Source organism: Pyrus communis, chromosome 11 (assembly GCF_041283825.1).
Source record: "Pyrus communis isolate YQ-2024b chromosome 11, ASM4128382v1, whole genome shotgun sequence".
Taxonomy (NCBI): domain Eukaryota; kingdom Viridiplantae; phylum Streptophyta; class Magnoliopsida; order Rosales; family Rosaceae; genus Pyrus; species Pyrus communis.
This window is the reverse complement of record NC_142575.1, coordinates 20,836,296-20,859,934: the sequence shown is the minus strand read 5'-3', so window position 1 is coordinate 20,859,934 and position 23,639 is coordinate 20,836,296. Positions and strand designations below refer to the sequence as shown.

At 36.2% G+C, this 23,639-nt stretch overlaps 1 protein-coding gene across 1 annotated transcript; it reads left to right on the top strand.

Annotated features, from left to right (window-relative positions):
• Nucleotides 1-3,065: 3,065 nt before the first annotated feature.
• Nucleotides 3,066-22,121, top strand: LOC148693066 (protein CHROMATIN REMODELING 5-like). The gene is given in 31 exon segments (XM_088679311.1): nucleotides 3,066-3,101; nucleotides 3,103-3,820; nucleotides 3,973-4,040; nucleotides 4,501-4,914; nucleotides 6,731-6,955; nucleotides 7,119-7,202; nucleotides 8,454-8,513; nucleotides 8,604-8,707; nucleotides 8,959-9,010; nucleotides 10,274-10,337; nucleotides 11,634-11,727; nucleotides 11,833-11,920; nucleotides 12,062-12,196; nucleotides 12,276-12,467; nucleotides 12,551-12,618; nucleotides 13,763-13,856; nucleotides 13,979-14,103; nucleotides 14,197-14,260; nucleotides 15,164-15,376; nucleotides 15,995-16,237; nucleotides 16,362-16,472; nucleotides 16,684-16,770; nucleotides 17,036-17,215; nucleotides 17,505-17,585; nucleotides 17,672-17,908; nucleotides 19,343-19,498; nucleotides 19,637-19,814; nucleotides 19,912-20,093; nucleotides 20,462-20,812; nucleotides 20,905-20,998; nucleotides 21,231-22,121. Coding segments are annotated over 31 exon segments (5,226 nt in total). The 5' UTR covers nucleotides 3,066-3,080; the 3' UTR covers nucleotides 21,674-22,121.
• The last annotated feature ends 1,518 nt before the right edge of the window (nucleotides 22,122-23,639 follow it).

Genomic DNA, 23,639 nt, shown 5'->3' with positions numbered 1-23,639 from the left:
TTAGAGAGTTCTAGGTCGCCGATCGATTTTGCATAACCTGTCTCAACCAATTAGAATTTTAGCGATTCAAGTACTTGATTCAAACCGAGTGCAAGAACTTGTTAGGATCGACTGCAATTCAGTTGTGTGAGGAGTTGCCGCTCTTGTTGGAGTTCGAGTTGGTGGAGTTAGAATGGTGGATTAGGTACCCTGTGACTATGATGTGAATTGGAAAATCAGGGGGTGGTGGGTCGCAATTTGGAGCCACATAGTGGCGTGGGGAAATTAGGGCTTATATAGTTTTCATTATTTTTAATTTTGTTAATTTATTTTAAACTTATTAACATTTAATTAATTTTTCACTTGTTTGATGAGGAAGTGGGTCCCGAGCTTGCCACTTCATCATTTAACAGTAAATTGACAATATATTAACTGAGGTCTGACATTGCAACTAATTTGTAAGATGACATATGACATTGCAAAACATAAGGTATGAGATTGTAGTGCGACCCATAGTTGAGGTGGTTTTCTATTACCCTATAAAATATTATATAATTTAATACCTAATTAGGCATTGGAGTGTAATTAGTTATTCGGTTTTACTGTCACAATGTCCAAAGTCTTCTCAAGCATCGCATTCTCAAGGTCAAAGGCCTTCTAAACCTTCAAAGAGTAAGTGCTTAAAAGAAAGGAACTGAGAAAGAGTTGAACAATTCAAAGTAGCGACTTGAAACACCAAAACTTTTTTGTTAAATTGCATGAACAATTTCATTTTTTTGGGGTTGTACTAATGCCATAAGGCATTTTGACGTTAAACTTTATTTGAACTTTATTTTTATAGTATGATAAACTTAACTTTTTCAAGTGGGTTGTACGCTAATACTAAAGTAATGTTACAAGGCCTTTTTTTTTTTTTTTTTTTTTTTTTTTTTTTTTTTTTTTTTGAATCTAGTGTCCTTGGATCTTTGACCCGACTAATCACTAGGCTCCTCGCCTAACCCCACAACATTTGGGAAGCAAGAAACTCTAGCAATTGCTAGGTGGGTAACTTGGGAGGTGTCGAACCCAGACCTCTTGGTAAAAAACCAAGGCCCTGACCATTAGACTAAACACTCCTAGGTAATGTTATAAGGTATTTGATGTTGAACTTTGTTGTAAGTTGAATTTTAGTACGGTGATCATCATAAAATTGTTTTCAATTGGGTTGTATTAGTGCCATAAAACATTAGTTTACAAATGATTAGATTTTGAACTTTATTTTTGAACATATGATATTATCTATACTAAGGAAAAGGGTGGGCTAAGCTTCACAATGAGCTAGCAAATGGTTCAAATTCGTCTTTTTCAAGAATCGAACCTAATACCTCTCACTTACAAGTGAAGAGGAATACCACTAGACTGTAATATTAAGTGGTTAGATTTTGAACTTTTGAATTTGTTTGAATGTTGAATACTTGCATTAATGCTAATTTTAAATGAGCCTGTAAGTGAGGCGCAAACCAAAACTAAAACCGTTTGAAACCTGATCGCCAAACCAAATAGTTTGATTCTATTTCGTTTTTTTATCTCAAATAACATCCAACGTAACTAAACCAAATTGTGCCAACTCTTAATCCAAATAGACGCTAACAAAAAAGAAAAGATCAAACTGCACAAAATTCGCCACATGGTTTAACACCATTGGTCCTTCACTAACATTAAACCCACAAATTGGCCATGTTAAAAATGAAAAATCACATTCTCTCTCTCTGTCTCGGTCTCCGTCTCTATAAACACGTTTCTCCAAAGAAAATCAAAATTCGCATATCCTTCTAATAATTTTTTTTTTTGTCATTTTTTACCCATTCGTTTGATAATATCCCCCTCTCTATAAACTCTCTCTGAAAAACCCACCCCCTCCGCCACCACAACCCCGTCGTCATCGTCGTCGTCGAGATAAATCCGAAACGACGCCGTCACCTAAAGTCGTAACCTAATCTCCGGCGCATCTTATCCGCCGCCGCCATCGCTGCTTCCCCACCCCAAAGCCCGACCATAACGGGGCCCGTAGAACCAAAACGAAAAAAACCAGTATCCTTTTCCCGGCGGGTCATTCGCCGGCGAGTGCACGTAGGAAAAGTGCGCACGATTGTTAACCTGCGCACACGGCAGACCTCTTTATCTGTCTCCCCGTATTGACCTTGTTTCCTGGGGGCGATCTTACAGCGTGAGTCTGGCTCTATCTGTAAGCTCTCAATCATCGGCTCCTTTGTTTGGATTTGCTCCTTTCGATGTGAATTGTTTGAAACTAGGGTTTCTAGGCACGGATTTAGGGTTGCCGTTCGTATTTAGGGTTTTCTTGTAGAAATTTGAAAGGGCTTTTGGCGGTTGATTCTGTTCCAGTCTGCGAGTTCGGTCTTTGATCTATTGCTTGCTCTTTTTGGCTTGATTACATGATTGTTCTTGTGACATTGACTAATTTTTTGTTACCGAGTTGGATTTTGCTGAATTTTTAGTCAGTTTTCGCAGGGGTTTAGGTGCTTAGTTGTGTCTACTAAATGAGTATCGGTATTGATATACTCAGTTTGTTTTTCTTCCCGTTTTCTATGTCTATGCAAATGGTCCGAAGTATCTACTGTTTCCGGTGTTTTTAAAGTCAATACTGTGTAATTAAACTGACAAACTAAGCCTGTATGCTGAGAATATGTGGGGGAAGAAAGAAAAAAGGAATTTCAAAATTTTTATACAATCATTATACTATAAATGTAATTTTACGAGGTCCATTCAAGATGTTATGTTTGTTCCTAGCCCATTAAAGTTATTCATTATCTTTTAAGTAACTGTTTGTGATGTTCGTTCTTGGGTTTTCTTTAGTTGTCTCAGGTTGATGGAGGGTTCAAATTTTTGCTTTTATTGTTATATGAATAGGTCTCCAGGTATTCAGTTTTGATGCTCAGATTCATATGTAGAATTTTAATTTATTTTGGCCTACACTTGAAGTAATTTATTTGTTGTGAATTGAGCAATGATGGAAACACCTTGTTTCCACTTTGACTAGTGTTTTTGCTATTTGCAGGTGCAGACATTGCTAATATGAATCCATATAATTTCCATGAGAACTGATGTTTTTTTTTAGGAACTATTTCTAAAGACACTGTTTCACGAAGTGTCCTCGAAGAAAAGACCCAGGGAAAAAGTGTTGAAAGAATTCACAGTTCTACAGGGAATGATGATGTGGATGTAAAATCTTGTGAAAAGGAATTTGATATCAACATGGATGTGCAGTATCAAAGTGAAGGTGAACATGACAATGCTAGTAGGTTGCACAATGAGGTAGCAGCAGATGAGGGTATGGGTACAAGAGTTTCCAATTTGCCCTCTTCTGGGAGGAGGACAACTGTGGCTGGAAAGTGGGGTTCGACCTTTTGGAAGGACTGTCAGCCTATGCACTCACAGGGTGGGTCTGATTCTGGTCAGGAAACTAAAAGTGGGTCGGACCACAGAAATGCTGTTGGATCTGAAGATAATTCTTCAGATGTTGGGGAAGATAGAATAGAGTTTGAACATGATGGCAGGCCAAAAGTAAGCAAGGGACAACAGGGCCATTCTGACATCCCTGCAGATGAAATGCTATCTGATGAATATTATGAGCAGGATGGGGAAGAACAAAGTGAATCGATGCACTATAGAGGGTTTCATCATTCCGTTGGGTCAAATTCTAGGCCACAATCAAAGCCTAATTCAGTCAGTAACCATGCACATCATAGAACTTCTAGAAATGATATTGAAGATTTTGAAGATGGTGATGATGCCAATGAAGATCTTGATGCTGCTGATGCTGATTATGAAGAAGACGAAGATGGTAATTTGCTTTGCAAATCTTTTTGTTTTATTAGAATTTGCTGCTGTTGGGCAGGAATTTGTATCCTTCATTTCTTATATACCTTTTATCATTTTAATATTTTGATGATGTACTAATTTTTTACTTCTCTTCATCATTCTCCTTCTTTGCAGAAGATGATCCTGATGATGCAGATTTTGAACCTGACTATGGTGTTGGGAGTGGTCGCACTGCACAGAAGGTGATAATCAGTTTAATTAGTAAATTTACGTTATTAGTTTACTGGCTTGAAGTTGTCAGAAGTTATTATATAAAAATTGGTTCTGACGGCTCTACGCTCTGCCAGAGCCTCACTTCTTGCAACTGCCATTTTCACTTTATTTTCCCAATTCTAACTTTGTATTTTTACTTTTGAGTGTTTAACTGATAAGGGACAGAGCTTTTCATGCACCCCTATGGTCAATTAACCTTGGAAGATTATTTGCAATTTGTAGTGCATAATTTTCAAGAGAGCAGTTTCAAAGAAAAAAAAAAAAGAGTTATATTATTTGTTGACTTACTTTGAATAGTGTTCTATTTGTTTTTTTTTTTCATGTATATTTTTCACTTTCTCCATCTCTCTGCCGTTTGCGTTGGATGATGTATTCAGTGGTTTTGTCGTTCTACTGTACACTAATGAAGTTGTTCTTTGATGACACCAGGATAAAAATTGGAATGGTGAAGATTCTGATGAAGATAATGATAGTGATGATGAGCATGATGTTTCAGATGAAGATGATTCTTATTATGGAAAGAAACCTAAGAGGAGGCATCATGGTAATGCTAAATCGACGAGGGAACGCAAATCATATCATTCATCTAGTCGCCAAAGAAGAGGGAAGTCATCATTTGATGATGATGAGTCCTCAGCGGAGGACTCTGAGAGTGATGGTGACGAGGATTTTAAAGGTATCAAAAGGAAAGGTGTACATACCCGCAAAAGTAACGGCCGAAGAAATGTTCTTGGACAAAATGGTGAGGTGCGAACTTCTACTAGGTCTGTTAGGAAGGTCTCATATGTTGAAAGTGATGGAAGCGATGAAGTGGAAGAAGGAAAGAAAAAGAAGTCCCAGAAGGTATCTGCTTACTTCTGTGATCTAACATCCATGTATTTTGGTACCATTTAATATCACATCTTTTATTTGCATGTGTGATTCTCACGTTGGAAATTATGCAACATGGGGAAAACTGAGCCTAGACATCCTTATAAGTGAAATAAGATTTGCTTTTATGTTAAGGATTTGTCATGTAATGATTTGTTTTGTTTTGCTACTTATCTACTGTCAAAAGCTATAGTTGGAAAAAGTAACGTAACAAAGAAATTAGAATGCAAATGAATTTGGAATTTCTTTTGGCAATAAGGTGGACTGCTGGTTTGATTAATTTTTCTAAAAGTGCAGTGGAGATGTAGTTTAAAACAGTTTAAACTCATAGGCTAATGTGTATAGGCAGCTTGTTTCTAGAACATTCGAAGGAACGTACTGGATGAATGTGTAATTGTGTGCATTGTAAGATAGGTTAGACAACGATTTCATTCACAAAAGAATAAAAAAGGAAAGGAAGGCAAAGAGCTCAAGGATTTCTACGATGAATCTTTATGTTCAAGTGTCTCATTACGTTAAATATTAGAATGGCTAGTCTTAGTGGAATTTGGTTCCTTAGCATGTTTTTGCTAAAGACAGCGATCCCTTTGGAACGAGTTGGAGATTGGGTGGTAATTGGTGCATCATTGAAGTTTAAGAAATTTGTTAGGCGTACAGATATTAATGTTGCATTGATGGATATCAAATCATCAATAGAAGGACAAGGTCATGTAATTGGTTCTCTCCATCTCATAAAAAATTGGGACGTATTAAAATTGTGAAGCTGGTGATATTCAGGTTAAATTCCACTAGAGCTTTTGTATTTTGGTAAAAAATTTGGACAAGTTTTGAATATGTTGCATATTAGGGTTCCATTTAGTTTTCCTCTGTTTGTAATATTCTTTTTACTCTAGATTAGAATGATTCTCTGCTAATCCAGGATAGGATGATTTGGAAGACTTTCAAAGTCCAAATTCTTGCATGTGGTGGCACATAGGAAAACTACTTGCAATGTGCAGCAAGAAAGAAGACCCTCAGTGTCTTTGTGATGTGGTATATTTGTTAAAATATGCTGGCAAGAGTGTTGGCCTTCCTCTTCCACGTTGCAAATTTGTATTTAGTGGTTCATTTGGCCATGAAATTGTGGTCTCTTTGCTGGTCAAGGATCTTTTGGGTTCTGGGGCCATGAGGAAGGGTTCACTCATTGGTGATCTCCAGGTTCAGCTTTTATGTGGACTGTTTTGAATAAATACAAGTATATTCGATAATGGGGTTGAATAGGATATTCCCTTGATTGTGAATTTATAATTCGTATTGAGCGGATAGGAGTGTTGACTTGAAGGTAATTTAATTCTTGTGATGGTATGGTAGTCTGTTATGCTGAGACGGACCTCTTGTAACTCATCTTTCTCTATTACATTATATTTTTCAGTTCATGTCAGGATAAAAAAAAGAAGCTTTTGCTGGTTTTTATTCTTTAGCTTGATCATCCCCTGTTATAATAATCCAAGATCTCCTGATCTCCATCTGATTAATGGTGCTACCTCTACTATGAATGTGTCTGAGCAGAAGTGCGTGTGAGTCCTCTATTTACATAATGGAATGCTCCAGACCATAAAGAACATGTAATTGGGCAGGGAACTTTCTTGCACTTGATGCTCTATGCCTATTGTGTATCTGTTTATTTCTGTAGTTGCTAGCATCTAACTGCTTTAGTTTGGGTTATCCCTCATTGATTGTATGTTAAAAATTTTGTTCTGTTATTTCTGATGCTTGATTTATTCATTTAATTTTGTATCTGTTCTTTTAGGAGGAGATTGAAGAAGAGGATGGTGACTATATTGAAAAGGTGCTCTGGCATCAGCCTAAAGGCATGGCTGAAGATGCTCTCAGGAACAATAGATCAACGGATCCTATCCTATTAAGTCACCTGTTTGATTCTGAGCCAGATTGGAATATTATGGAGTTCTTGATTAAATGGAAAGGGCAGTCCCATTTGCACTGTCAGTGGAAATCAATTTCCGAGCTACAAAATGTAATGCTTTATAGTATTTCTTCTTGGTTATGCACAAGCACTGGATTGAGTTAATTTATTAGATACATTATGTCAAATGTAATTGGTGTTGTAACTTTATCTTTTGGATTTTTCATACAATCTGTTGTTCAAGATGCTCTACGTTTTGGTTTTTATTTTGCAGCTTAGCGGTTTTAAGAAAGTTTTAAATTACACTAAAAAGGTGATGGAAGATGCCAGGTACCGGAACACAATATCACGTGAGGAGGTACTTGTTTTCCTTTTTCAACATGGATTTATTTTCCGAAGTACTCATATGGTGAACATGCCACTGTTTTTTTCCTTTTTCTTTCTGTTTTATTTTTTTTATATTTAAGATGGGATCAAGAAGGGCTCACTATGCGCTGTACAAATTTTTAAAATGACATATTTGTTGTAAGATACAAACTTTTTCATTGAAATGTAATACTTTAATCTGAAGTATTTTTGCTCAGTAAATGTTTGCCAACGCTTCCCTTTTTCCATAAAGTACAGGGGCATAGCTTAACATTTACTGTAAAAAAATACTTATGGGTTGTGGGAATGTAGAGGAATACATTTGAGGAAGCACAGGGTTGATGAAGTGGAGGTTTTTTGGGACCTTTGGGCTTCCCTTTGGTGTTGTATCTTCTGAGTTTAGGGATAGTTCTTTTCAGGTTTTATTTCATGATTGGACCGCTGCTTTATTTTTGTTTTCCTTGATGAAAGCATGATGTTTTCCCTATTTTTGTTTTCCTTGATGAAAAACATGATGTTTTCCCTAGTCTGACCACTGGACAACTTGACCCCTGTATTATAAATTTATTTTTATTTTTATTTCAGCTGACTCCACTTAGTGGGAAAAGTCTTTGTTGTAGTTGTTGTAATGGGGCTCTGTGATATAAAGAAAAAAGCAGTATACCTATAGTCATATTCTGCCTTAAATTTTGAAACGGGTTTGTAAGGGGCAAGTATGAGGTGTTTTCTGTAATATTATTAGAATATGGTGCTCAAAACATGAATATATGAAATGGATAAGGAGTGATGCATTAGACGTTGAATTTTGTCAATGTCCTTTTGTGTTTACTGTTTGTTTTTCTGTTGAAATTTAGTGGACCAGAAACTGTAGATTTTGTTTTAATTTTGAAAGGACTTACACTTAAACCCTGTTCCTAACTAAATATTGTGAAAGTTAGATTCTCTGTCTCTTAAGAATAGCTGTTAATTGGGTGCCACCTTGAGAATTTCTTTTGACTTTGGCATTAGTTTGTTGTCAAAGAATCCGATTTAAGTCTATTGACTTTAACTTATGCACGTTCTGTGGAAATGTTTCATTTATAAAATGCTCATGATTTTTTCCCATGCATAATTGATATTTGACTTTCCATGTAATAGATCGCATAAGATTTTATGGTTTTTGTTATTATTTATTATTTTTTATTGTCATGTGAAGTAGCTCATTTATCTTTTTTTTTTGGGGGATTATGTATATGCTTGCTAGATTGAGGTTCATGATGTGAGCAAGGAAATGGACTTAGATCTCATCAAGCAGAATAGTCAGGTTTGCTTTCCTACATTTCACAATTTTGATTTACTTTCCTGAATGTACATTTTTCTTTTTTGCTTACAATGGTTTGTTAATGATTCTCAGGTGGAGAGAATAATTGCAGACCGCATCAGGCAAGATAGCTCTGGTGATGTGGGTCAGGAATATCTAGTCAAGTGGCAAGGGTTGTCTTATGCTGAAGCAACATGGTAAGTTAAGCTTGACTTATTGAAAATCATATTCTGTCTAGTACTGCAGTTTATTTGCTTATTTTGTATCTCATGCCTATCTCTTTCGTTTATGCTTTGGGATGTTAAAATTGCACTATTCATGCTAAATTAAGTGTACAAGTTTCCAGTGCTTTATCTTAAATAGTGTTTGACTCTCTGGTGCTATGCTTTTTCTTCAGTTTTAATTGTAATAATGAATGCTTATATTTGTCAATGGTATCTGATGGTAGGGAGAAGGATGTAGATATTGGGTTTGCACAAGATGCTATCGATGAGTTCAAGGTAGTGTTCTATCTTCAATCTTCATGTTTTTAATTTTCATGCATCTGAAGGTCACCTGAACTTTGATGGTTATTTCTTGGGTAAAGTACAAAAAACTACCTTAACTATTGGTGCCACGACACTTTCATACCTTATCTTTTAAAATTGACAATGTCATACCTCATCTTTAGAATTTGGTCTAATGTTATACCTTCCGTTACTTGGCCGTTTACTTTTCAGTTAAATGCTAACGTGGCTTGATTCGGGCCCACTTTCTATTAAAAAATCATTAAAATATTATTAAAAACTAAAAAAAAATTATTTAATATTTTTTAAATATTAAAATAATAATAAAAAGTAAAAAAAAAAAAAGAAAAAGAAAATAACCCTCAGTTCGTCTCCCCCTCCCCCCTCCTCTCTCTTCTCCCCATCTTCATCTTCGTTCCCCCCCCCCCACCTGCAAACCCAAAAAAAAAAAAAAAAAAAAATTCTAATGTCTTCCCCCACACCCACCCTCAGTTTGTCTTCTCCCCTCCCCACCCCCTCTTCTTCCTCCAGCAACCCAGAAAAAAAAAAAAAAAAACCCAGATCCCGTTGGGTGGAGGATGGGGAGAATGGATGAGAGGGGTGGATTTGGGGTTGGCAGGGGGGGGTACACGAACTGGGTCGGGTTGAGTTTGTTTATTTGTTTTTTCTTATTCTTCTTCTTTCTTCTTCCTCCTCCTTCTTTTTGGGCTGCAGGGGGTGGGGGGGGGGGGAACTGGGTTGGGTTGGATTTTTTTTTTTTTTTCCTTCCTTTTCTTCTTCTTCCTCCTTCTCCTTCCTCTTCTTCCCCGGCGGGGGGGGGGGGGGGGGGTTGATGGGTTTTCAAATTTTTTTTTTTCCTTCTTCTTCCGCAGAGGTATTTTTTTTACTTTTCTTTATTATTTAAAAAAATATTAAATAATTTTTTTTTTAGTTTTTAATAATATTTTATTAATTTTTTTAATAGAAAGTGGGTTCCGAATCAGGCCACGTCAGCATTTAACTGAAAAGTAAACGGCCAAGTAACGGAAGGTATAACATTGAACCAAATTCTAAAGATGAGGTATGACATTGTCAACTTTAAAAGATGAGGTATGAAAGTGTCGTGACACCAATAGTTGAGATAGTTTTTTGTACTTTACCCTTATTTTTTTAGTACTTATCTGTGTGTGGTGAACTTTTTCATGAGTGGACACAGGTGCACATCATTAGATTTTTCTAATGCTTGTGACTTTGGTTGTGGATTGTTATTATGAGCAGGCTCGTGAAGCTGCAATGGCTGTACAAGGAAAAATGGTGGATCTCCAGCGCAAGAGGAGCAAAGGTTTGGGCTTTAGTGTTTGAACTAGCTTATCTTCTCGTTTGCATATTTTTTTCGTTTTCAATTCTCACTGCCTGGGTCATGGCATTTTCTTGTTCTTCTTTTTTGCTAGCAAGGTAGTCATTGCATTCTCTTTCTTTGATAGGAACATCAAATTTTAAGCATACAACCAGAAAGGGCTGGAAAAACATTGCAGTTAATTCATAACTTCCGTTTATTGAGTATCAATTAAATAAGGCAATGACCTTAAAATTCTTAAGGCGGTGTTTACTTTATTTTCTTGAGTCTGAGCAGTGAATGGGTCATTGATCCTAAATCTTAATTGACCTCATTACTTAAATGCTACTTTTTTGTTTTAGATTTGGTATAAGGTTTAAGTTACTTAATTTTATTTTAAAAAAACCAAAATCATCTTAAAATACGTATTTGACACATCAGTGCTCAATTCTCATTCCCCTCACCAATCATAGAAAAATGCTTGGCTTAGAAATTTTTGAGAATTTCTAGGAAGAGGGGGGAGGGGGGGGGGGGGAAGCTAGAGCTTTGTGGGGCTGTTTGGTGTTGGCAGTTTTTTGAAACATTTGGTTGGTGTGTAATTGAAGATTTTTTTTAAGATTATAAGGGAGTGGGAGTAGATGAACTATAGGGCAGAGTTAGATGCTGGCCATCATATGTCGAATGAGTTCAGGGATTATTCTCTTTCTTGTCTTAGAAATTTAATAGTTACACAGTTCATGTCTTGTTCAAAGTTATTTGTCTTTTAACTCCCACACTCTGGGTTTGATAATTGATTTTCTTCTTCCTCATCATCTTTGTTTTCTTTTTCGTCTTATTCATTTTGGTGAAATACCTTTCAATAATAACATTAAATGTCTGCATTTTCATCTGATTCTATACAGTATTTAGGATATATTGGTATGCTGACAATAATACATGAATTTCCTGGAAGGAAATACTCCCTCGCGCTATTTCATATCAGTGTCTCAAATTCTGGAAAAGTCACATACTACTTAGGACTACCAAACCAACTCCTTGGCCTTATCTGGAGGCCTGATGTTGACAGATACTGAAGACTATCTAAAGTATATTCCGAGTCACCTGACCTACCATAAGGATCCCCCTTGACCAGGCACAATACTGCAACCTATTCACTAGGCACTAACCCAATTCCTCTAGTTTTTTCTCTTTCCATTTTCATCCCTTTCATTTTCTTGCTATGTATTGATTTGTTTTGTTGCTCTTCTTGACATACTGTGATCATTTTTCTTTTATTTTTAAATTGTTGGTAATGATGTTTAGGAAGTCTACGGAAGCTCGAGGAACAGCCGGAATGGTTGAAGGGAGGAAGTCTTCGTGATTATCAGCTTGAGGGTTTGAATTTTCTTGTTAATAGGCATGGCTTGTTTATTACTTCTATCTCACATTTATCGTTGGAAAAAGGATTCCTTAATATGCCATTCTTGGAAAGTTTCTAATCAGCAGCTCTTGCATGTTGCAGTTGGAGGAATGATACCAATGTCATTTTAGCTGATGAAATGGGTCTTGGTAAAACTGTTCAATCAGTTTCAATGCTTGGTTTTTTACAGGTGAAGATGAAATCCAAACTCTTTGCTTACTAGCTTGTAATGTGTTCTATTATTTAGCATAGTTTCAGATGAACGTTAGATTGTAATTTACATGAGATTATAGCCTTTCTTTTTTTATTTTTTATTCTTGCATTCTTGCAGAATGCTCAACAGATCAACGGGCCATTTCTTGTTGTTGTACCATTATCCACTTTGTCTAACTGGGCCAAAGAATTTAGGAAGTGGCTCCCTGATATGAATATTATTGTGTATGTTGGTACTCGTGCAAGCCGAGAGGTAAGACATGCTTTCTTGTACACATGTATGAGGTTCATATATCAATTATTGATCTGTTTGTTATTTTCTTTGATTGTAGGTTTGTCAACAGTATGAATTTAATAATGATAAAATAGGAAGCCGGCCTATAAAATTCAATGCACTATTGACGACATATGAGGTGGTTTTAAAGGATAAGGCTGTTCTTTCCAAGATCAAGTGGAATTATCTAATGGTTGATGAAGCTCATAGATTAAAGAACAGTGAGGCACAGTTGTACACAACCCTCTTGGTATGCAGTCAGCCAATCATTTGTCACACCTTTATCAAGTTTAATCTCGTCTTACACTAAATGCTGCGTTCCTGGTTTGACAGGAATTTAGCACGAAGAACAAGTTGCTTATAACTGGTACTCCCTTGCAGAACAGCGTAGAGGAGTTATGGTAATTGATTTGTTTTCTTATTCTCATATTTCTGCTTGTGCATGCATTAATTCTGTTTTTTATTTTTTATTTTTTATTAAGTGCTTATGTTCAGTGTGTGTGCTTGGTTAAGCATTTGGGTCCAAAAGTGACTCTATTCTCCTATGTATACGTTAAGAGGGGTGGGGGTTTGGGCATTGCATTCATGTGTGCACAATTCATATCACATGGGATCCTTCTGAACATATTTGCGAGCGGTTTTCTCTTGGCCTGCATCACTTACCCTAACCATTACATATTATTTTCTCAGAAACTTACTCTCGTTCTCCTCTCTTTCTCCTCTCTTCGTTTTTTCTTCTCTTCCTCTCTATCATATCCAATTGGTGCCATGAGCGGCTCCGATCCGAGGTGTTCAGCCACCCCTTGGATTCAGTGTCAGAGAAAGAGGATAGAAAATGAGAAGAGAGGAGATGCTTCTTTCTAATTGTTTGGAGGTAGAGAATGAGGAGAACAACATGCTGGTGGTGTTGGGTGATGATGAAATGGAGGGGATGGGAGAAATAGAGGGATAGAGATAATTTTCTTTCTATCTGAGTAAATTTTGGATTTATTTTATCTGGGGGTCTTTAAGGATTTTGAGAGCTGGTTTTGCGGAGCTTTCGGATTGAGTTTTGTTTCTGGCTGACCTTATCTGTTTCCTTACTTCAGGGGAATCTCCCTCTCTCTCTCTCTCTCTCTCTCTCTCCCCCTCTCTGCTTAGGCAAGACTGGATAGCATTTGTTCTCTAATGGCTTCGAGTGTCTGTTTGTGCAGGGTGTTTTCTTGTTTTAGCTTTCTAAGGCGTGTTTGTTTTCTGTTTTCTGGTTTGGTCTTCTTGATCAACCTCTTTGTTGTTTCCTTTGACCTAAATACAATCGTTTCTTGAGTTGTTTTCTGGCAAGGGTAAAGTTTTTTGTTTAGTTTTACAACAAAATAAATGGTATACTGACTAATTCTTTGGTTTCAAATAGACCCTCCCATTGTTTTCATTGAGTTTTTTCTTTTTCCCATCTTCTCCTGAAAGAGTTGATTGCTAGCACCGATACCATGGGTCATGCATGAGTTTTCCAATGCCTTCCATATTTTTTTCTTTCTTCTTTTTTGGTAAATTTCAAATATTGTTCAGGGCTCTGCTTCACTTCCTCGACCCTGATAAGTTCAAGAATAAAGATGATTTTGTTCAGAATTACAAGAATCTCAGTTCATTCAATGAGATTGAGGTATTGTCCAGTGAAATTTTATTTACATTCTCTCTGCACCTGGATTTTTCATGTTCGCCTTTGTTGATAACTATTGTTATATCTATACCATGAATTAATATTTGTTTTGGGTTTATGTTTAGCTTGCTAATCTGCATATGGAATTGAGGCCTCACATTCTTCGAAGAGTTATCAAGGATGTGGAAAAGTCTTTACCTCCTAAAATTGAACGAATTCTTAGGGTTGAAATGTCTCCTCTTCAGAAACAGTACGTGATTGAACTTGTAATGAAGTGGTCTTTTATTAACTCTTTTCAGCTGATTTGACATTCTGCTCTTTGGTTCTGAATTATTTAATTTAGGTACTATAAGTGGATTTTGGAACGCAACTTTCATAACTTGAACAAAGGAGTTCGTGGGAATCAGGTTTTTTTCCCCATTCCTCTGCCATGTGTAGAATTAATTGTAACTGTAAGGTTTGCAATTAGCATATTAGTCAAAAAAAATTTGGCATTGTAACTGCAAATTTGACTCGATCTTTGATTGTGTCTGCCTTGTGTTGAATTAATTGTAACTGTATAGTTTGCAATTAGCATATCAGTCAAAATAATTTTTTGTCTTGTGTAGAATTAATTGTAACTGTAACTGTATTTGTGTTTTATCTTTCAACCTTAAATTAACTCAATCATTTGCATGAAATGAACTGTTGTGGTGAAAATTGAAGATTGTTTGTCTTGTTATGTGGGGATGATTATTTTCCAAACACCGTCGGAGTTAAAAGAGAAATTTGGAAAAGCCTGACATGCTAATAAATAGTTTGATAAAAGAAATTATCTCTGTCAAATTTTATGTACATTGATACTACCTTTTTTATGTTCACTCAGCAGTTCTTCCTCTATTCTGAAAAGAGTCAAAAAGACTGAAATGTCACAAAATACATTTGCTCTCGTCTCTTAACTCACAACATTTGAGTGCCACCCTTCACTTTTCTTATGAGGTCCGCTAATTACTGAAACCTTTTCAGTTTACTCAAGTACAGCAAGAAATCCTGCACCAAAATTGGTGTTGAAACTTTCACAACACTCTCTTCCTTTAATCCCATCTTTGAAACCTGGTAGTAAACATAATCAAAATTAATGATAATAGGAGTTAAGTTGCCAAAATATTGCCATATAAAAAGAACATGAAATTATAGGCAATATTTCTCCTGATAGAAAATGTAATCAGTTGAATAATACCCGCTTTACCCTTACTATCTCTTTCTTCTGTGTGGTGATTGTTTAAAATAATAGCGGTTTCATTCTTTTACCTTATTTTTTTCCTTTGCAGGTTTCGTTGTTGAATATTGTGGTAGAGTTGAAGAAATGTTGTAATCATCCCTTTCTGTTTGAAAGTGCTGACCATGGTTATGGTGGGGACTCAAGTAGTAAAGATGGCAGTAAATTGGAGAGGATTATTTTAAGCAGCGGAAAGTTGGTTATACTTGATAAGCTTCTTATGAAATTGCATGAAACAAAGCACCGTGTTCTCATATTTTCCCAGGTTTATTTACTATTTAGATGGATTTAATGTTTGCTCATACTTTCATCTTGTTGAGTTGTTTTTGATGCACTTTCTAATTTCACAGTTTTCTTTATTCCATCTCAATTCAGTGTTGGAATCCATATCTGTTGCTATTTGTAGGGAAATATCATTGGTTGGTTGTTTGAGGATATAACACTTCTGGCCTTCTTTCTTGCCATGCTTTTACTGTTCCTAGAATTGCCACTTATCTAATCTCTACAATTGCCATGGTTTTAGTGTCTTGATCTTTGATTTGGGAGTGACTCTGTTCGTGTGGAAACATGACTTGTGTCTGTGTCAACATATTTTGTCTATTTGTTTCTGTAGCAGTTGGCCACATGCTGGAGTATTGCATGTGTTAATAGTTAATGACTACAAAGTTACTCAGGCAGCTTAGGTACCGGGCATATTGGTCTGTTTCCCCCAGCCTGTAGTGAATCTGATGCAATATAATGCTGCATATTTTTTACTCTAGTTAGGGGACAAGATTTCCAAGATTATGCTATATTACTTTTAATTGGTTGGTACAGAGATATCATTTTAATTGGTTGATACAGAGATATTATGGCTACTAATCATTGAAATCATTTATTGCAGATGGTAAGAATGTTGGACATACTGGCGGAGTATATGTCAATTAGAGGTTTTCAATTTCAGCGGCTTGATGGGAGTACAAAGGCCGATTTACGCCACCAAGCAATGGAACATTTTAATGCGCCTGGTAGTGAAGATTTTTGCTTCCTCCTTTCAACTCGAGCAGGTGGCCTTGGTATCAACCTTGCCACAGCGGATACAGTAATAATATTCGACTCAGATTGGAATCCCCAAAATGACCTTCAGGTTTATTTAAAAGACTTTTTCTTTCTTTCTTAACCCTACCAATGGGCATACTTTTACATGCTAGTGTAACTTTCACACTGAAGACCTGAGTTTGAACCTCCCCTTCTCAATGACTATGAATCAGGCAATGAGCAGAGCGCACAGAATAGGGCAACAAGAAGTTGTTAACATCTATAGATTTGTCACAAGCAAAAGTGTCGAGGAAGATATTCTGGAGAGAGCTAAGAAAAAGATGGTACATTACATGACATTATCTTGAGATACGATATATAAATTTGAAAAGAAAAGGATGGTACATTACATGACATTATCTTGAGATATGATTTATAAATTTGAACTGTGCAGTTTGTACATATAGTATCTGCATATGCATTATGCATACAATTTTTCGCTTGAGTTCATTTATTCAATCTAATATGTTTTGTTTTTTCCAATGTGTTCCATAGGTGCTTGACCATTTGGTGATTCAAAAATTAAATGCAGAGGGTAGGTTGGAGAAGAAAGAATCTAAGAAGGGGACTTTATTTGACAAAGTAAGGACTTGAGTTAATTGTTTATCGTGCTGAATTCAGTTGGGTTATATGGGGACTTGTAAATGTGGGGAAAATGTAAGCAGAAAGATTCGAAGATTATTTGTGGTTTTCCACTTATAGATGGATCTCTTTCTACATATATTACCTTCAAGGGGAACAGTATATATATTTATATACACACACATATATAGTTTTACCGTACGCCAATTGTTCTCTTTCTATGAGCATAACTAATATATCTGATTTTTTGATTTTGTAATTGCAGAATGAGCTGTCTGCTATTCTACGATTTGGGGCTGAGGAGCTTTTCAAGGAAGACAAAAATGATGAAGAGAGCAAGAAAGGACTCTTGAGTATGGATATTGATGAGATTCTTGAAAGAGCAGAAAAGGTTGAAGAGAAGGAAACTGCAGAGGAAGGGAATGAATTGTTGAGTGCTTTTAAGGCATGTTTTTTTCATTGTGCTCTGTTCCCTTACTTTGATTGAGTTCCCTCCCACAGGAGTTTTTGCTTTTTGTTGGTTTTTTTGTTTGTTTGTTTGTTTGTTTTTTTTTTTTTTTTTTTTTTTTGTTCTGTAATACAATGTCACTGTGGCCTAAAATCAAAGGCACAGGACTTCTTGGGTTCGGGTTAATTTTGAGTAAAGATGGTGATGGAGGGATGTTGTATAGTTGCTACTACTTTCACATTAAGGCATATTCATCTTTGTTTTTTCTTGGTACATATATGTCCAGGTTGCAAATTTTGGTACTGGTGAAGATGATGGTAGTTTTTGGAGTCGTTGGATAAAGCCAGAAGCAGTATCCCAAGCCGAAGTATGAATCTCTTCTGTTATATACTGTTTTACTATAATAGTATTCTATCAGCCGGATAAAATGATGTATTTGTTACTTTCTTTTAGGAAGCACTTGCTCCTCGTGCTACAAGGAATACTAAGAGCTATGCAGAAGCCGATCAGCCTGATAGAAGTAATAAAAGAAAAAAGAAAGAATCTGAGCCTCAGGAAAGAGTCCAGAAAAGGCGAAAATCAGATTACACAGTTACCTCAGCACCAATGATTGGCGGAGCATCGGCTCAAGTTAGGAGATGGTCTTCTGGGAACTTATCAAAGAGAGATGCATTGCGATTTTCTCGTGCTGTAAGCTCCTACTTATAAGTTGTAGCTTTGTTGTGCATAGTTTTATAGTCATAACCTTGCAGTAACTTTCGAAAATCCTTCTTTCTCTCCATCCAAACCACCCATAACCACATATTTTCTTGTCTGAGAAAGCTCATAATATTTCATGTGTAGCACCCAAATATATATACAGAAAGGGTACTTACATACTCTTACCTGCTTGAAAAAAAGAAGAAAATGCACTGGGGTAGGGGGGAGCATTTCACTTTTGGATTGAAATGGCCCGTATTTTTTTACAACACTAACCCGTCCCTCTTGGATATTTGTTTTTTGTTTTTTTCTTTGTTTTTTTTTTTTTTTGTTTTTTAACTTTGTGGTTTTAATACGAAAGATCAGCATATTTTATGATTTATCAGAAGACAGTTTCTTAGACTTGATCTGATTGGACACCTTCTCACAAATGGTTCTGTTCTTTTCAGATGTTTCTTTTAGGTGCATCTCATTGCTATAATATATTTCCCTTACTTAATTATATCTATAGATTGTTCTGTTTCCTATGATACATGTATTTCAGAATCAAAGTGGCGAGAAAATGTACCGTGCTTTTATGTCGATGTATTCTTGCTGATTGTTATGATCAAAGTCCACTTTCTTTGAGAACTATTGTGTTTGGCATTTTATGTGGTTTAGCCTTTCCTTTTCGGTGGCAAATAAATAATTTGCTATTTCACTACTAAATTGTCAGGCTGGAGTAATAAATGATTAACCTAATTTTAACTGTTTTTGGAACATTTTTAGACTTAATAATAGTTGGGTTGGGCTTGTCTTTCTCTTTATAGGAAAAGAAGGAGGCAGGAGTAGTTGTGGTTCATTAATTAGGTTTTGTACAAAGAAGTATCAACTGAAATATTAAGGGTCTGGAAACTCAGAAATATCAACTGAAGTATTGATCAGTACAAGTGAAGGGGCGGACAATGGAAATTTTGGATGAAAAATGGAACTTGTGAATATATTTTGTCAGGAAAATAAGTGCAAAGTGTTGGTGCATTCCTTCTACTTTTTCTTTGTGGTTTTTGGTGGATATAGTGTCTTGTAACAGATATATTTACTCAAAAACTGTTTATGACAAGAAATTATCAAATATTTCTCAAATACTGTTTATAATGCCATCCCATGAGGCAGGTATAAATATCAAAGATACAAGCAGCACTAAGTTACCAACTAAAAAGTAGAAAAAATAACTTACAAACCAGTAACAACAAAAACCCAGAAAAAAAAAAGAAAAAGAAAAGGGCAAGGCAGCACAACTGATAAGAAAATGTTGTTGTGCAACTTTATATATATATATATATACACACACACACACACACACATATTTGGTCAAATGCCACTTCATAAATTTATGCATATTTTTATGTATAATTATCTTAACAATGCCCTTTCTTTTTGTTTTAGGTTATGAAATTTGGGAATGAGAGCCAAATTGCCTCGATAGTTGGGGAGGTTGGTGGTGCCGTTGCAGCAGCTTCAACTGAAGCGCAGGTTGAGCTTTTTAATGCATTGATTGATGGCTGCACAGAAGCAGTGGAAGTGGGGAGTCTGGACCCGAAGGTTGTTTTAGATAATGTCTATTCATATATATATATTTGTTTCGAATTTCTTGAATACCTATGTTTAATTGTTTTTTGTTTTTGTTGCGGGTGAGTACTTGCTGACTGATGTATTTTACAAATTTGTGGTACTTTTTAGGGGCCCTTGCTGGATTTTTTTGGTGTCCCTGTCAAAGCTGGTGATCTGCTCAATCGTGTTCGTGAACTTCAGTACCTGGCAAAACGCATTAGTCGATATGACGATCCCATTGCTCAGTTTCGTGTCTTGATGTACCTCAAGCCTTCAAATTGGTCGAAAGGTTGTGGTTGGAATCAAAGTATGTATTACTTATTTTCTTATAATTTAAGTTTTCCCCATCCATCTAGAAAGACAGTAGTTTGGTTACTTTTTGCTGATATTTGCCTTCTGGATAGTTGATGATGCAAGATTGCTTATTGGAATATACTACCATGGCTTTGGAAATTGGGAAAAGATACGTTTAGATGAAAGGCTTGGCCTTACAAAGAAAATTGCTCCAGTGGAACTTCAACACCATGAAACATTTTTACCCCGTGCTCCAAATTTGAGAGATCGTGCTAACGCTCTTTTGGAAATGGTATGCAATAAACTTAGAATCGTGCTTATACTTTCTGAAATAGGAAGTAGGATTGAAAAAGAAAAATGATTCTTTCTTGACCGGATTGTGTGAAATTTAGTGGAAACGTTATGAGTGTGCCGAGATGATCGTTGTTTTAAGTACTTGTGAATTTGTGTCAAACTTACTGCTGGGTCTAAGATGAATCCTCCATTGTCGAAGCCTATCCATCCTAATGCTTTTAACTCTTGTCATCTGTTTATTTGCCTGTGCTTTAGTTTGTGTGTGTTTTGGATCCATTCTGAATGTGATTGATTTTCTTGAATAGTGTGAGTAAATGATTTGGCTCCTATATCGTGTGAGTTGATGAATAAAACGACTGTAACCAGGAAATTGCAGCCCTTGGTGGAAAGAATGCAAATGCTAAAGTGGGTCGTAAGTCTTCAAGGGATAGGGAAACTACTGTCAATGTTTCTTTAGCTCACAGTGGGCTAAAGAAAGGAAAAACTGGTTCTTCTAGAGTTAATGTTCAAATGAACAAGGGTAGACCACTGAAACCCCAGAAAGTTGAACCTTTAGTGAAAGAGGAGGGTGAAATGTCGGACGATGATGAAGTGTATGAGAAGTTCAAGGAGGAGAAATGGATGGAATGGTGTGAAGAGATGATGAAGGATGAAACTAAAACCTTGAAAAGTCTTGAACGGTTGCAGACAATTAGTGCCAATCTTCCAAAGGAAAAGGTACAGCTTAGATCATAAATTTGTCTTTCTGCCATTGTTAGATCATAATTTTCATGCTGGTATTTTTTTTTTTTTTCTTTCTTTTTTTTCAGGTGCTTTCCAAGATTCGAAGTTATCTACAACTTCTTGGACGAACGATAGATCAAATTGTTTTAGAAAATGAGGAGGAACCGTATGGACAAGATAGTATGTGCTTCATCCTTGTATGCTTTATTTTTGTCATTGCTGATTGCTTCTGTTTCTGCTATTGTTAGATGTTTCAAGTTTAATTGATTAGGTTAATGTCTTACGTGAATAGTTGATCCTACATTAGACAAGCTCTTGGACTGCTTATATGACAAATTTGTTTTCCCTTTTCATGGGGTATGTTTTAAATTGGAGCCAATAGGTCATAGATTAACGAAGTGCGCATCTACAGGGATGACCATGCGCTTGTGGAAATATGTTTCTACCTTTTCAAATCTGTCCGGGGAGAGACTTCATCAAATATATTCAAAACTTAAACAGCACCAGGATGTGGAGGCTGGCCCTTCCCACATGAACGGCTCCGCTTCTGGCCCCTTCGGCAGAGACAGTGACCCTTCTCCCTTCTCCTTCCCTTCGGACAGGCAAAGAGGTCATGATACAGCCAAGTTTGAAGCATGGAAACGGAGGAGGAGAGGGGAAGCTGATAGTAATTTCCAAGTTCAGGCCCCATCTCAAAGAAATATGAATAATGGTACCCGGTTAACTGATCCAAGCTCATTAGGGATTCTTGGTGCAGGACCATCAGAAAATAAACGCACTGTGAATGAAAGGCCTTACAGGACGCGGCAGGCAGGTTTACCAACAAAACAAGGTTTTACATCACGTATTAAGTAGTTCGGCATACAAATTGGTGGGAAGAAAGCGGCTGCTTAAGATGTGAAGTCTACTGGCTCTCGCTTAGGCATTTACAACTACAGCCCATACATATATTCTCTGGATTTTTTTACGTCAACCATGGGAATAAATTTTTGGAGATCCTACTTGGGTTTCTGAGATGATCGGAACAAGTTATCCACCAAATGGGATTTGCACCGTTGTACAAGGCATGGCTGAGCCGCTGAGCTGACGACCCGAAGCATTGTCTGTCATCTGCAAGGTTGGTGGAATTTTGCAACAATTGTTATTTTCTTCTGAAGATGAGCTCGGTTGGTACTGTGTTCACGTAAATAGGGCCAGTTAGCAAAACGGTTTTCGTACTCACAGAATGTATACATACAGAAGGAGAATGTATTAACGCCTTCAGAAAGTGTACAATATCAATTTTGAAGTAGTTTTTTTGGTATTCTCCTGAGATTATTATTTTTTATATTTTTATATAGAGTTATTGGTAGGTATACTTTAGTAACTTTACAATATCTATATTTACCGTTCATTGGTTCTATAGCAAGAAAAAATGGCTGAGAAATGGCTTTAGGATATGGGAAAGTTTCTACCTCAGTCAGTCAGCCTGGTTGGTTGGTTGGTTGGTTCTGGTTTGGTCTCGCATCCGCTTCCGGGTTTCCTTTTCATTCGTCTTGGCAATTTTTGTTTCCGTTTCTTATGAACTGATTAGAGGAACCTCGTTGACGCCAGACCAACTACACTACTCAATTCTTGTGGAATGGGAAGTATGCCGGTTTTGGATTGCTGTGTTTTCGGAAAAATACTTATTCTGTTCTACTTTAAGAATAATCTCCTGTAAAATAAAGTATTTGATAAATTATATTTTTAAACGTGTGGTGAGTTTGAAAAGCAGTGTAAAAGCGTTTAGTAAACTATAATGCAAAAGTAATGTAATTGCATATAATAACAAAAATGGATATAATAAGGGGGGTGGTGATGGCTACGACAACAGTGATGGCATAGTGTTGGTGCCCCAATAACAGGGCGTGGTGGTTAGGTAGTAGAGGTAACAATTCAGTGACATATGCGGTAATTGTGGTTGTGGCAGTATATTATGGCGGAGGTGTGACAACTATTTGGTGATACTGACAGTTGTGGTTGTGTTGGTGGTGTTGCTGGTGGTGGTGGTGATGGCGTTGGTGATAATTGTGGTAGCGACAATGTTTACAACAATGGTGGTGGTAATAATGGTAGTGATGTAAGGTTAATTGATAACACACACTTGGGATATTACTAATGAATAATGACACGTGGCACTACATGAATGGTCGATAATCTTAACAAAAATCTATAACAATAATAACATGTGGAGGATAAGACAAAGAAAAAAAATATATATATATATATATATATATATATATATATTTGTGAATAGTAATCGTCCTTACCCTTGCCCTTCGTTCTTCTAAACGAGTGGACTTGTACAAAGACAATTACTGTTTAAAGTGATAATAAGGGCAATTTCCTTGCCCATATCTTCTACGAACGGATGAAGATGCTCTAATGGAGAGAATTTGTGTAGAAGGATAAATAATGTAATTTTAAAAAATGAATGGGAGTATTACAGGACTTAAAAATATTCAATAATGGCTTAACTCTTTTTATTTTTTAATTTTTAATTTTTTTTTAATTTAATAAAAGTAACTTCCAAGCTGCTTTAAAAGTTGTCTAGAGGCCAGTGCTTTTAAAATAAGTAGAACTTTTATTTTTATCAAACCGCTTTTTATTGCTTGACTGAGAAAATTAAAAGAAATTAAATAAAAGATGATAAAAAAGGGGGTGCAGCTTCAAATACTACGTATCATTCAATGTTATGGAAGCTTTAGCTGTTAAATTTGATTCTCACAACCGTTTAGATCTTTTATTTTGAAATATCAGTCATTTATTTTTTATATTATTTAATGATACATAGTACAGA